Source organism: Caretta caretta, chromosome 12, assembly GCF_965140235.1.
Source record: "Caretta caretta isolate rCarCar2 chromosome 12, rCarCar1.hap1, whole genome shotgun sequence".
In the NCBI taxonomy this organism is placed as follows: Eukaryota; Metazoa; Chordata; order Testudines; family Cheloniidae; genus Caretta; species Caretta caretta.
The window spans coordinates 30,620,613-30,635,511 of NC_134217.1; the positions used below are offsets into that span (position 1 = coordinate 30,620,613).

Sequence of the window (14,899 nt, forward strand, 5' to 3'; positions counted from 1 at the left end):
CTTTTGAATTTTTTTCCGTTAATGCCTAAAAGTAGGCTCCTATTTTTGAAAATCTTGTCCCATCTGTTTAAAATAAATGTGTCACAATGATCGTAAATATTAAACAAGATACATCATATGAAGGATTTAATGCAATAGACATTGCCACCTAGTTCTGAAACCCACTCCAACTAGATCACTCCTCTTTAGTTTTACACATTCCTCCCAGCCACAATGGTTATATCAGAATGCAGGCTTCTAAACAGTAATCAAACTACTTATAACATGTCTATATAAATAAAGATGGCTTAAATCACTGTATTCCCAGCTAATGTTGACTATCCTCTAAAGAATATTTAAGCAGACCACAAATAAAAGCATATTTAAAAATATATATGTATATAAAAGTATGCCCTCTCAAGGTATTTGAAGGCAACTTCTGTGAATTGTAGACAAAGCAGCCACAATATGACCTATACCCACCACTTTCATTTAAGAAATAGCAATCACAAATATTCACTGTGCTTTGAAACTACAGGGAAGTATTTGTAGCTATTAACTATCCAATAAAATCCTAATAATGATACTGGATGTTTACAAAATTGAGGCGTATGCAGGAAAAATAAACTTAAACTTGAGCAACAGACAAGGAATATTTACTGAGTCATGAGTCTTATAAAGCCCCAGCAACAATTCTCAGGAGAATATAACAGTAGGAAACTCGAAAGGGTTGATTTACTGTTACATTTAGAAATCTGAGAACATTCCAAATGAATTAAGATTCTGGCATGTTATTGTAGGAGTTGGTGGTTCCCATATAGAGAAATTTGTGGGAAAAGGTGGTTTGTTGTTTGGGTCTCCTTTTGTTTTTTATTTTTGTTTTGTTTTAACAACAAAAAAAAGCAATGTAAAACAAAAGTGAGGGAGAGCATGGTCAGGGAACAGAGGATAGAGATCTAAATTCACAATCAAAGCCAACTTCTCTGCAGGCTCTTACACATGACGTTACACCAAAGACCAAATTCAACCTTGCTAGAAAGCATGTGCAGCTCCACAGAAGTCTCTCTGGATTTCCACACATTTGAGGCGCTGCATTTGGCCCAGAGTATATCAATGAATTATAACGAGGTAGCCTGCCTCATGCAAATCATTTTGTCAATCAGAACCATGGCCAAATTACCTTCAACTTTAGTATAGGGCTTCCAACTGTAGTACCACCCACGGAAAGGCTTGCTGTTAAATTCCGCACACTGCTGGGCACGGAAATCCAGACTACTGGGTGGACATGGCTGAATATTGCAAAGCTGATAAATACGACCGGAGCCCTGACAGAACTTGCCACCATACTGTGGCCTGCAAAGAAAGAAAAAAAAATATTTTGCAAAACCAAAAGTGGATATGATTGACACCTGTTAAATACATTCAATGACAGTTCATTAAGAAGCATCATTCTATTGACTTCTGTTGAGCTAAATATCATGACTTATTGACCCAAAAGGTTCTTATTTCTCTCAAGAGACAATGAATTTTAATCATCACCAAAACCAAGCAAAGTAGTCAACAAACGCTATCTGCTTGGATCATTATATATCCATTTAACCATGTGCCCATCTAGAAGTGAATAATGTTTTCATTGAATTCAAGTCTTGCCAGTCAGGATATTTTTATTTGCATGTATGATCTGATTGGTCAACACAATTACAGATCTCAGAATTATTGACCTGTGGAAGTAAATAGTATCAATGTACTGACTTGCTATATGCCAGTTTTCAGACTACCGTGATCCAGGAATTCTCATGTATGCAACAATAATTATTTACCATAATAGTGCTTAATAAAGGAAAATGTAACAGATAACGTAAAACGAATCAAACATACATTGAATGAACAATTGCATTCTGATATTGTTAATACTACGATATGTAGAAATATGCCTTTAAATAGTTACCCAGCAGCTCAACTCTTACAGGAGAACAAGGGATTGTGCACAGTTGTTTTGATGTAGGAAACCATTTATGCACATGTTTAACTTTACACACATGTTTAAGGCACACTGACTTCAATGGACTTTAATTGTGCACTTGAATACCCTTCTGAATAGTGATGCTTTCCTAAATTTGGACTAGTACAAAGTTAAACGATATCATTAGTTTGCTATTATTCATATATTAATTATATAATTAGATTTTTAACTGCTACTGGGTGTGTATAATATAAACAAATTAAAAATGTTAGCCTTGCTCTTTTTCAGAATGCCTGCGAGAGCTGAGCAGTTGATTACTGTATTTAGTCACCTCTCTATTCCATGCAGATCTACATAGAAATCTACTGATGTTATGGTTTCAACGTACAATTTTGCAGAGTTCCTATATACCACAGTGCCCAAAACTATGTGATTTTATTGTTGTTGTTAGTATTATTTATTTGTATTTTCATAGTACCTAGGAGCCCCAGGCATGGACCAGAACCCCATTGTGCTAGGTGCTGTACAAACACAGGACAAAAAAACAGTCCCTACCCTAAAAAGAAAAGGAGTACTTGTGGCACCTTAGAGACTAACCAATTTATTTGAGCATAAGCTTTCGTGAGCTACAGCTCACTTCATCGGATGCATACTGTGAATGCATGCATCGGATGCATGAAGTGAGCTGTAGCTCACGAAAGCTTATGCTCAAATAAATTGGTTAGTCTCTAAGGTGCCACAAGTACTCCTTTTCTTTTTGCGAATACAGACTAACACGGCTGTTACTCTGAAACCTACCCTAAAAAGTTTACAGTCTAAATATAATACAAGAGAAAATAGATGGATATAGACAGATGGACAGGGGAATACAAGGAAACAATCTGACTGGATTGATCAGCATGATAGGCTATGTTCTCAGCAAACCAGCAGCCTAACCATTGTCAAGTATTTTGTATTATTCTACTTAGCTTTGCTTCTAGTGAAAAAGATGTAAGTAGAACTATTGTTCCAATTCTGCACCTGCATACATTTGTCTAATGATGGTTTAAAATGTTAGGGAAAATATACACTTGGAATGTATGTTATGGTCTTTTAGTGAATGGCTTGGCTATGTTACACATACATCAAGGGAAACACTTTCAGAATAATGTACCTGGTGCAGTATTTGTACAGTTCCTAACTAGGATAATGGGAGTAGTTTGTTTAAATCCCTACACACTGTATTATAAATGTACCCCATGTCCAGTATATCTTGTAACTTATGTTAACACACTTTCCTGTTGAATCCATTGTGGAGTGATGCTGAGGGGACAACTAGGTAAAATATGGATAAGAGATTCCAGGTGCATTTTGCAATTATATTTTTATACTATTTGCTTATTCCTATATTCTAATCCTCATACATTTGTAAAACAAGCTGGAGTCTGTTTTCATGTCTTGAATCAGCATTACTGCTTTGAAGGCAATACAATAGCTGGCTTTTTCAGAAGTCTTTAGTGAATACTGGACAACAGAAGAGTCTCTCAAAGGAAGTGGTGGAAATCCATCTGTTAGCCCATTTAAAACTGGGCAGAGCACTAGGGAAATGTGCTGTAGGGAACAATCTTGCACTGACCTCACCCGAGGGCTGGACTAGAATTGTTACTAGCCATCTTAACACTGGGCCTATAGTGAATTAGGGCATGCTTCCCATCCTGATTGGCAGCCGTTCAGTTCAGCCAAAACTATTCTTCAGTTCAGAGAGAATATATGTTGACTCAGTTTTGCCTGAGTAAAGCAGGAAAAGTTGTTGGGCCCATACTAATTTCTGTTCAGACACCTTTCCTTTACAGCATGTATGATTTCTTTTAGTTCCTCTGGCCTAGGGAACAAGACTCGCTATATGTAAGCAGGGGAAAGGAAGCAAGTCCCTGCCCAAGTACAAGCCACCAAACAAGCAAAATAACAGAGTCATTTAGGGTTAGATTGTGGCTTTTAGCCCCAGCCCTGCATTTGAGGATGGTAAAAAGTTCCACCAACCTAGAGGAGCACTGAGAGAAGCATTCTAGTTTTCCATTTGTGCTACAGAACTTTAAATGGTGCAGTATACTCAACTCTCTGCCAAACTGCTAGTCAGTGAGTAAGCGGGAGGCAGGGTATGGGTAGGGTTCTGCTTTCTCCTCACCTGTCTCTGCCCCTTATCAACGAGTCACTCCCAGAGGGGAAAAACTAATTAGAAGACCCCCTCACCTGTGGGAAGCCCTTACATGGGCTGTCCAAGAGGACTGGAGTGCTAAGTAAGGGTTACCACAATCTAACCCTGCGCTGTTACTATGTGGAAGGGGTAATCTTTACAAAAAGAAGGCTGGCTGTGTTGTCCTATGGATGTTCGGGACGGGGAGAGGCTAAGCACAGAGATTTACATGTAAATCTCAATGTACTAATCAACTCATATTATTGTTGTTGTTTTTATTTATTTAGCAGAACCAAATAGTTTGCTACACACCTCACAATACAAATAGGAGTGCACAGTCTCTGTCCAAAGTGCTTACAATTGAAGGCGCTGATCCACACAAACACATTCATAACTTTACACATAGGAGTAAAGTTACTCGCGTGTCTAGGTGTTTTCTGGATTCAGACAATGGAAGAACAAAGGGGATACCAAAACACGCAAGCAGTTTTGAAGTTGGGGCTGCAGAGAATAGACACCAAAGACTAATTTATAAACCATCTCAAAGAGTCCAAGCACAAAGACTCCAATAAATGTACTAATAAATAACACAATTAATAAAAGACCTAAGGTATTAAAATACTATTAGTGTGGCTTAAATGAATTTGCCCATCTGCAATACCCATAGCAAAGCCAATGCCTCCACTCCAAAACTATTTTAAGCAGCCCTAGCGGTGTATATATATGTGTTACCATATGCACATTCCATCATTATAGTAGTAGCTAAATGATTGATTATGAAGTCACATCTGCAAAAAACAAAAACAAATAGACATGTAGTCAATACCTTGTTGGAGCAGATGTGACAATAATTAAAAGATCTGGGATGACTACTCACTTGAAGCTGAAAGATGGAATACAAACAATACACTGCAATGATGTGTACACTGCTCTTTACAGAGATGCTGTTCAATGCAGTACAATTAATAATGGTGACTAGACCATGAAGTGCTGGCTCCCAAGTCCTTCAAATTTTGGAATAGTTTACATCTAGATGTGCACACTTCAGCATTGGCCTAAATGCTATTAATAGTATTACAATGCTAAAGTATAATTTTTTCCTATATGAAGTCAATGGTCTACAGAATTCTTTCATGGTCCTTATAAAATTTGATTAGTTACTGTTTCAAACTGCATTATTACTTTAAATTTTCAGTGCTTGTGATCATTCTTAAAATAATTGAATACAAAAGAATAAAAAGTTGTTTTAGTTAATAAATAATTCTTATTTTAGTCTTTTTATTACGCACATGCCAAAACTGTATTCTAATATTTTTAGCAACCAGTGCACAATTATGAAGCAGGTAGGAAAAGACACAATCCCACCAATATGATTTAGGTATTAACTTAAATCTCTTGGGCACTATTTAGGCTCTTTACCAGCTGAACTATTGAATTATGTAATCTATTTCTTGGGAAACTATATTAATTGTAAAATGTTGTGATGTATGAAAACCAGATCCCTGAAATTATGCTGTGGCAATTTATACAAGCGTAATGAGTTTAGCAAATCTGCATAGCTCTCAGTATACTATAGCTGACCTCAGTAGGTGTTTGGTACTGTAAATTCATGCTTACCTCAGACAGTCATTCAGACTATGTTTCAGCAGACTGTAGAGCAGGACCACAGTGACTGTCTTACAAGCATCAACAAAAAGGAAATTGAATTGGTTGGGTATTATTTACAGGAAGAGACTCATACTCACACACAGACGTGTGCGCGCACACAGGACGAGATTTTCAAAACCAGGAATCTAAATGTATTTCATATTTAAGCTCCAAATAAGTGATCTGATCTTTAAGCTCACTGAACATCCAGTAGTTCCTACTGAAGTCATTGGAGACTCAATGCTTTTGAAAATCAGGCCATGTATTTAGAAGACCTATTTTGAGGGCTGAAATGAAGCTTCAGTGGGGCATACTCATAATGCTGAAGACTGAATTTCACCAACAGAGTTAAGGCTAAATTCGCTGAATGCCTTGGTGTCATCCAAAATCTTTGAAAAATCAAAGTGGGAGAAACAAATTTAGTTTTCCACACGCAGTTTGGATTTGGGAAACGGAAATGGATTTCGGGAATTTTGAAGATTTACGTCAGAATCATTAGGATTTCATGCCTGTGCACATGCACAGAATACAGTGAATGTGTCGTCATTGTTTTTAACTGTGTTTCCACAGTGTAACTAGCTAAAGACTCTTTCCAATGAATTCACCTTTATTTTAAAATCACTATTGGTCAGGGATGTGAAATACATCTATATGTATATTTGTTCATCCTGGAACAGGATGTTCTGTAGACAGTGTTTTTTATAGTGTTGGGGTTTCATAAGTCTAATTCTGATAGAGATTTTACAGTTAGTCCTCTTGGCTCTAAGTGAAGTATCACTAACCTAATGTAATTAGAGTAGGCAGAGACAAGATCAAGTACTGGCACTGAACATAACGTGTTCATACCAGAGTCCATAACACACATTTCTTAATTATGGTTTAAATACAATATACTGCAGTCACACACGGTTCCAGTTGGAATGGTTTACTTATAACACTGGCTAAAATGTAAGTCAAAGTACTCAAACTAGTTGAAACATTTCAATTAGTAGAGGTCCCCCTTCTATATTCTATGCTGTGCCGAGATAGCCATAAAAGAACTTGAGAAAAGAGCACTAAGTAGATAGATAGATGGTATATACATAGATCCCATGGAAACTTCAGCATAAAAACTAACATCTATCTACCTGCATTAAAATTGTGATACAAATGGACCAATGTAAAAAAAAATCAAATGTTTATGTGACTCTCCATTGAGAATCCATTTGTGCACGTCTAGAGACTGCTGTGAATTCATATATACCATGAATCCTGTGTCTATCCAATAACACAGAGACACAACAGAAAAAGTTAAGCAAGTGCCCTGCCACAGATTTTTTAAGGATTAGTTCCATTAATTGAAGGGCAACAGAGACTGTTATCACTAAGCCACATGTTCCCATACTATAAAATGTGAAGTGTGAATATTGCTACTTTCATATTATACAGGAGGTGTGTATGCTACTTTACAGTTTCATATAAAATCTGTCATTCTTTGTCTTTTTATTGGCCATGGTTTAAATAATCATTTCATGGGCTGCGATGGAGAGTATGTGTGTCTATGCCTGTCTAGAGATGTGTCCAGAATAAACCAGTGAACCATTTTTTTTTCCTGCAAGCTAAACTGAATTGAATACTTGAAAAAGATGTTGGATTGATCGCCCTTTGTCACTCATCTGAACTGGCAATTCTAAGCCATGAGAGGGTTTTTGAAATCTACAGGCCAATGTAATCTTTGCCTTTTGGACAGAAATGCCAATTAAGGTACAGATTAGTGAAAGCTGGGAAGGCAGTGTGGGAGCATGTACACTATATAACAGTAAAATGTATATATTAAAACAGACATTAGAGCTACTTTAAAACTATAGCTGGTCAAAAAATGGTTGTTGTTTTTTGCCAAAATTTTGTCCCTTTTTTATTCTAAACATTTTGATACGTTTCAACCAGTTCTATTTAAAACTCAGTCAGGCCTGATCAAAAATCTATTGATGTCAATGGGTGTCTATTCACTTATGTCAGTGGGCTTTGGACAGGCCCTTAGTTCCTGATATCGGAATATCCTCCATCTTTCACAGCTCTCCATCCTACTGATTTGTAACTGACTGCTCACAGTGTACTGTGGAGCTCTCCGAGAGTCTCAGAAGGAGACCCCATGTGAATTTGCAACAAAATCTATTCTTTCCCCTTTTTTGTTATAATATCAGAAATAATTATTATAAAAATAATACCTTTCCACAGCAATGTCTTACTTTGGGTTATTGCAGTGTCTCTCTTGATAGGTGACTCCACCTCCACAGGTCCGAGAACACTTGGACCACTCGGACCACGCAGCCCATTGGCCGTTAACGGGCTTGGGTCCATGATCGCCATATCTGACACATTGACCTCTTCGACACCACTGTCAAAAGAATGTCAACAAATGTTCCGTCACAGCTGGTGCTACCTAGTAAGCTGCTGAGAAGAAAAGACCCAGGTGCCAATCCTGCCATCACTTAAGTATTCATTTAATTCTATATAAATTAGAAGCCCCATTGAATTCAAGTGTTAGCAGGATTGGGGCCCTGAGTAGTACCAAGATAAATAAGATGACATACAAAGAAAAACTCTAGCACTTGTCTAGCTTTGAGACTCTGCCTACGTTGAGGACCACATTTTCAAAAGTGGTCTCTAATTTGGCGTGCTTCAATTTTGGATGGCCAACTCCAGACACTCTATGTCTGATTTTCAGAAGTGATGAGTACCAAAAACTCCAGCTGATGTTAACAGCTGCTGTGGGTGCATAGCACCTCTAAATCAGCCCCAGACATTCAGAGTTGGGCATATAAAAATTAGAAGCCATTTTCCCCTCTAGCTACTAATTTACTGTTATTGAAATACGAGAAAGGGGGAAATAAAGAAAGATTCTCAAATATAGCAAGGAAACAAATCAGGCTCTTGAAAATTACAATATCTAATACAAATTACAAATTACAGTAAAATAAACTATCAGTAATTATTGAATCACATGCACTAATAGCAACGATTATTATCTCTCATACTTGCAATTACAGTATCATGGTAAAGCAAATGAACGTAGACTCAGACTCCTTCCAATAGGCTGATCAATAAAGATAATACATCTATAGACTATGGGCCAAATGCATTCCCGGCATAAGCAGCTACAGTAAAATATATGCTGCTTCTGGCATGCCTGAATTTGCAGCCTTCATCTAACTCCTATTAAAAGCATTGGATGTTTTTCAGCATCTTAAATGAAAGTTGCAGTTGGCCCTTGGTCCACTGTATTCTAATACAAGTTAGAATACTGTAGCTCCACTAATTAAGTTACTTACCATACTTATGCCACAAGCTGTCCCTTCCGCGGCTGGCATGAACTTTGTCTCACATCTATGACCTACTTTATGACACCAGAGTGATTTGCATATATCCTAGAAAAAAATCAGAGAATTCCCCCATTGTATGCTGATGTCGAGAAGTTTTCATGAGTGACACTTCATCAAAGCATTCCTTTGCTATCACAAAAGCCCTATGAATTAGACCCATTTCTGAACAAAGAACTAGTTCTACATTGTATAGCATAATGATTACTTGCTGGTCTACTGACTTCATATTTCTAGAACATTTTCAAGTTTGGTTCTCTGATTATTTTCTTGTCTGTTCAAGGTGAGACTATAAAAGAACCAAATAGCTACTAAAACTCCAAGGGCACAACATGAACAACTCTACAGGCCTTCTAAAACTGTGGAGGGAATCAATTTTCTTGAAACACACATGAAATGTTTGGAAAGACTGTGTAGAAAAAAATTGTTGTCACCTGGCAAAATGCTGGTTAACATAAAATAATCCCAAATGTTGCAGCAGAGCCATAATAATAATAATAATAAATAAATAATAATGACAACACATCTTCAGAATGGCCATATTGTGATTTTAACAGAACACCTTTCTTAAAGAAATCGAAGAGACTGGAACAGCCACCTGCGTAAATATTGGATTAATATGACTACATCCTACATCAAAAAGCTAAGGATGGAAAGCTGCATTTTTATTACTCCGAAATAATCTTCTCATGAGGAGCTAGATTGTGCCAGGCCTTTCTGCAAATGCATAAGGACTGAAGGAGCATATAAAATCTTCCTTTCCTTGCACCCTCTGTACAAGTGACACAATTGCAGCACTTAGTTTCCCCTGAGTTGTAGCCACACCACCCTGGTCCCTGGAGAAAAGAGCATGCTGTAGCATCCTAATGGATGGTGAAGCTTGTGCATTCAACCTGCACTTCTTGTAGATCCTGGAAAGATTTTGCATCTCAGAGGCACAGTCCCTTCTGAAGCTCCCTCTGGGGTTGTGCAACTCCCTAACAGGCTAGAACCTTCAGAGCATATGACAAGCATGCCAAGCAATTTCAGGTTCAAAAATAATCCAGACCTTGTTGCTCATTGTACTACTTGCACTCATTTATAGAACATTACAGTTTTCTAATGTCAGTTCTAACTTTGTTAAAAAATATTAAGAGGTACCTTCACAAAACTGAGGTTGCATAGTTTTGCTTTCATTCCAAATTGCCATTTGCACTGGGTATCAGCATCATAGATCTGCCCTGGCAGTTTATCAGGGTATTTATATTGTCCTGTTTGTTTAGGTTCATCAATCAGGCAAGCAGCTTGAGCTGTACTACAATGAGAATGTATATTTATTAATCATGATGTTGATCTTTTTTTATGAAAAATACTTTTATTTGCTAGAGAACAGCAAAAACACAAGCTATTGCATACAGTACCTTTCTCTAGCTTTGTAGGCATGCACTGAATGAGAATATTTGCTGCAGGAGCCAAGAGATGTTGACTTCTCCTTGGTAGCCTGACCTGCAAAGTTTTAGGAAGCAGGAATTTCCAGGCTCTAGGATTATGGTAATTTTAGGTATAAATGGTGTCAATTTCCTATTCTCCCTTCCTTATGTGAGTGTAACCAAGAGCGAGGAGATCTCCCTAGACTACGCTTTCCAGAAGTGGAACCCATATGTGCAGTGTCTCATTTCTGCGTATTCTTCATGTGAAAGGCCACACAAAAAGGCCTCAGTGTTTTAATTGAGAGACCAATCAGCATTGTTTTGGGTTTTTTTGCTGGTTGGGCACACGTTAACACCAAAATTACATATTATTATCCATCATTCTTCCTCCTTAGTGCTTGTGGTTCCGTGAGTATGGAAGTTCAATCTACCTACAGTTTGTCGTCCAACTATGCGTCTATTGGACCATACTAAATGCTTGAATACCCCAAAGTGGATTAATAATTTTCCTATAGCAATATTACTTATTGTGGCTGAGAAAATCACCCCAAACTCTGTCATCTTTCCTTTCCCCTGATCTGGTAAACCAGTTTGGTATCTAAGTGTCCACTCCTATATTCAATGGCAATGTATGCATATTATGCCATTGTGGGGTTCATGTAATAAAAGCAAGAACTTATATTGCAGAGATTGCAATTCTGGTGATTCTAAATGCTAGAACTAAAGGCTGCTCCTTTATCAGCATACATGGTTTGTACCATAAGGGAAATAATGGGATACCATTTTTTTTCAGCAGCTCTGTAAAATACGCTTATTGAAAGCATGACAATCAGCTATGACTAGGTCAGGAAAAAATCCACAAATATTCATTCATTTCCACAGTCAACACCCCTCTTATATTCAGTTTTCACTAATATTCTAATAAACCTGTTTGACAATAATGTTTGGGGAAAGAATGAAATACAAGTGAATATTGCAGCATATTCACAGAGAGCCAGCACAAAGGCCTATAGTACCACTTATGTCCCATACAAACCAAAGTTTGTGGGCTCATCTGGTACACTGGTTTTGTACTGGCCTTTTTCACAGAGATGAAATCCATACCAAAGTTAAATTTTAATTTCTAATCATGAGTATTTGCACCAGAAAGCCAATTGTAAGAGTTGCCACCCTCCTATGGAAGATCCTGACTTATATCTGACCTACCTGAGGAATTTATTGAGATACTGCCTGCTGCATACAGACCAGGAAAACACCCCATTGTTTCCTGTAAGCGTGGGAGACATAATGTTACCTTCGGCTTTTCTACAGGGATTTCCTTCTCCATCGTGAATCATGCCAAAGCTAGAAAGAGAACCACAAATGAGAGGGGCACCAGAAACAAAATGCCAGAAACAAGAGACAGCTTTTAAGGAGAAAGAGACGCTGTTATTTTATGCAATAATTCTATCAACGAAGTCCACAAAGGGATGAAAAAATGTACAAGCCAGAAATAAATGAACACAACAATGGTCACTAGTCAAGCCCAGGTTGATAGAGATTGAAATTTATTTTTGCAGTACAGTACATGGAACCGGACAAAGAAGGTTGAGTTTCAGGGGAAATCTAGTTTGGCGAGGCATCAGGGGTTCAGGAACATAAATCAAACCCCCAGGCTGCCAGTACACAAACACCAGAACATCAGCATGTAACACCAGCATCTCAGCCTGCTTAATAAAGTTCTCTTTCCTGCACATCAGTTTGCTTATGAAACAATTGTCAGCTGTTTGGTGGCCCATGCAAAATAAGGTGCTGGGCTCATTCCTCTGCTCAGGGGAGATTATTTTTTTCCTCACACCACAGTACCTACTGCAATTGCTAACACATCTACTGTGGACTGAGTTATGCTAGTGGTGAACTGAACTCTCATTCACAAGTGGACATGTTAAATCTGCAACACAAATCCCTGGGTGCAGTACTGGCCCCACTGAATTCAATAGCAAAACTCCCACTAACTGGGGCCAGAATTTCACCCCATATGTCTCTTTTCAGCTTACGAGACACTGAATCTTCACAGTCTATTTATAGAGAACCTTCATCCTGCCACACTAATTTGAGGGGGTAACCAAACATATTCAACTACTGTCAAATATGAACCAAAATGCAACAGAGGCAGTGTGTCTAGTGGATAGAGCACTGGACTGGGGGTCAGAAGACCTGTTCTATTTAGGTACATCTACACTACATTGTAAACTTGGGTCTGGGAACTTGCTTGTACGTGCACACTGCATGGTAAACTTGGGCTTACAATTGCTGGATTCAGGTCTCACGGCTGTGCTAATTCATCCATGCTGCAAAACGACAGGGCTTGGACCGGAGTCACAGCAGAACTTGGGCTCTGACTCACGCCCCCAGCAGGGTCCTAGGACCCAGGCCCTGAGTGCTTGCTAACCTGAGTCAGACTGATCTGTGTGTGGATGGAAGGGAGACTTATGCTCAAACCTGAGTCAGAGCCCAAGCTTAGAGTGCCTCTGCCACTGACCCAATCTGGGACCTTGGGAGATTCACTTCTCCTTTCATTATCCTGCTTTCCCATTCCTCCAATAGTACATCTTGTCTGTTTAGACTGTACCTCTTTGGAGGAGGGAGTGTCTCTTACTAGATGTTTTGCCAGATGTCTAGGCAATAGTACCCTGATTTGAATATGGTAGGTACTACCATAATATAAATAATAATAAGCAATAATAAAACGTCCATTAAAATGCTAAATGTGGAATTTATGGCTACACAAAAGTTAATAGTTTCACATCTTTCTAATTCTCTACTTTATATTTATTTTATATATGGTACATCTGAGAATTTCAGTGTGTTTTGAATAGAAATTTCACGGTCTCCTACTTCAGTTCGTGCATTGGCAGTTTTGAGCATGTAATGGGTGTGTGCGGGGGAGGGAGGGAAGACTAGATGCTCAGCTGCTGTAAATCAGTGTAGGCCCATCAAAGTCACCAGACCGCTTCCACCAGCTGAGCATCTGGCCCTGCTGAGAAAATTGTTCACTTAGCAAATGGACAAAAAATCCCAGTTGAGCAAATATTTTATTAATAGTTAGTGGAATAAAAATTTAGTTCACTTGCTTTGCAGCCAAAGAATCCACGGATTTAATGCTCAATGACACAATAGATCATCGACTCCCCAAAGAGCTATTAAACGCTCAGGTAAAAACATAAACTATTTAAAGAAGACCATAAAAATGTTTAACAATAATAGCCATTCTCAAGGATCTCAGTGTGATCTACCGAGTATATAATACACATAGTAAGAAATCCTTAGTTTAGTATTTTCACAATAAACCTCAGCAACTTCAGAACAATCACACCAGTTTATCAGATACACACTGTGTGCTTTAATGAATCCTGTATTTATAGTCAGGATCATTAGGGATTAGAAAAGCAGAAGGTTTTGGACAGAGGTCTGAAATTTCCCCAAGTCTGGAGGTTCACTGTAGAGAGAGGAGCAAAAACAAAGTTCAGACTTAGATCTGGATCAGTACTTTCCCCTAATGTCAATGGGACCAAGATCGGGGGAGGAGGGGTCAGATACTGTGTGACTTGAAAAGACACTGAATGCACAAGGGACTGTGCCGACTCCTATGAATGAGTACTGCTCTGTCATGTGAGCAATACTTTGAAATGACCTGAATTTACAGACGTTCCCATGGGGTATTGTTTTCTTTTTTGCTCTCAGTAGTCTTGAATAATGGAAATTTTCATATAAATGTTAAAATGTTAAATAATATGTTAAAATAAATGAAGATTCTTGCTTAAAACCATTCTAAACTGCGGATTACAGGGCCAGATCCTCAGCTATATTTGTGCTTTGCACTTCTCTAGCAGTACAAACCTGCCCTAAAGTTGATAAATCCCGCTACAGGAGTACTCTCCCTGTACAGGGTAGGGAAATTCCATTGCATTGGTCAATCATATGTAAAGGATCACATTCTGTTCTTACATAATCTCATTCAGCCCCATTTCACACAGTGATATAGGCCACTCGTTTCTATAATGCACAGCTTTGCAACTTTTAAGCAATGCATGCCCATGAGCCCCATTAGTAAAACTAAACCAGGTACACTTGTTCATTGATAGATTTTTTTCATGCCTGTGAATCACCATTTCACAAATGCAAATCTTTAGCGTGTACCTGGAGTTGTTAATTAAACTGAGATTACATTAGTAGTAACTTTGATTTTCAGAAGGAAGTATTATTAATATTTAATTTAATATTGCTAATATTAAAGTCCATTGCATTTATATGATGAAATCTTGTATTTGTTTCAAATGCACTTTCCCACCTAGTATTGCTACCTGATTGTCAATAAGATCATCAGGCA

At 38.1% G+C, this 14,899-nt stretch overlaps 1 protein-coding gene and 1 long non-coding RNA gene across 6 annotated transcripts in view; one reads left to right on the plus strand and one right to left on the minus strand.

Moving 5' to 3' along the window:
- LOC142068670 (uncharacterized) overlaps positions 1–14,899 on the plus strand; it is a 115,194-nt gene that overhangs the window by 70,998 nt on the left and 29,297 nt on the right. The window lies entirely within an intron of this gene.
- The window catches only part of ADAMTS18 (ADAM metallopeptidase with thrombospondin type 1 motif 18), a 97,850-nt gene that overhangs the window by 39,108 nt on the left and 43,843 nt on the right, over positions 1–14,899 (minus strand). For all 4 annotated transcript variants that reach the window (XM_075118429.1, XM_048816532.2, XM_075118428.1 and 1 more), the window contains 5 exons: positions 11,737–11,874; positions 10,262–10,415; positions 9,074–9,169; positions 7,991–8,139; positions 1,160–1,332 (listed from right to left, as the gene is read on the minus strand). In XM_075118429.1, coding sequence (XP_074974530.1) covers positions 1,160–1,332; positions 7,991–8,139; positions 9,074–9,169; positions 10,262–10,415; positions 11,737–11,874 — 710 coding nt within the window. The remainder of the gene's footprint in view (positions 1–1,159; positions 1,333–7,990; positions 8,140–9,073; positions 9,170–10,261; positions 10,416–11,736; positions 11,875–14,899) is intronic.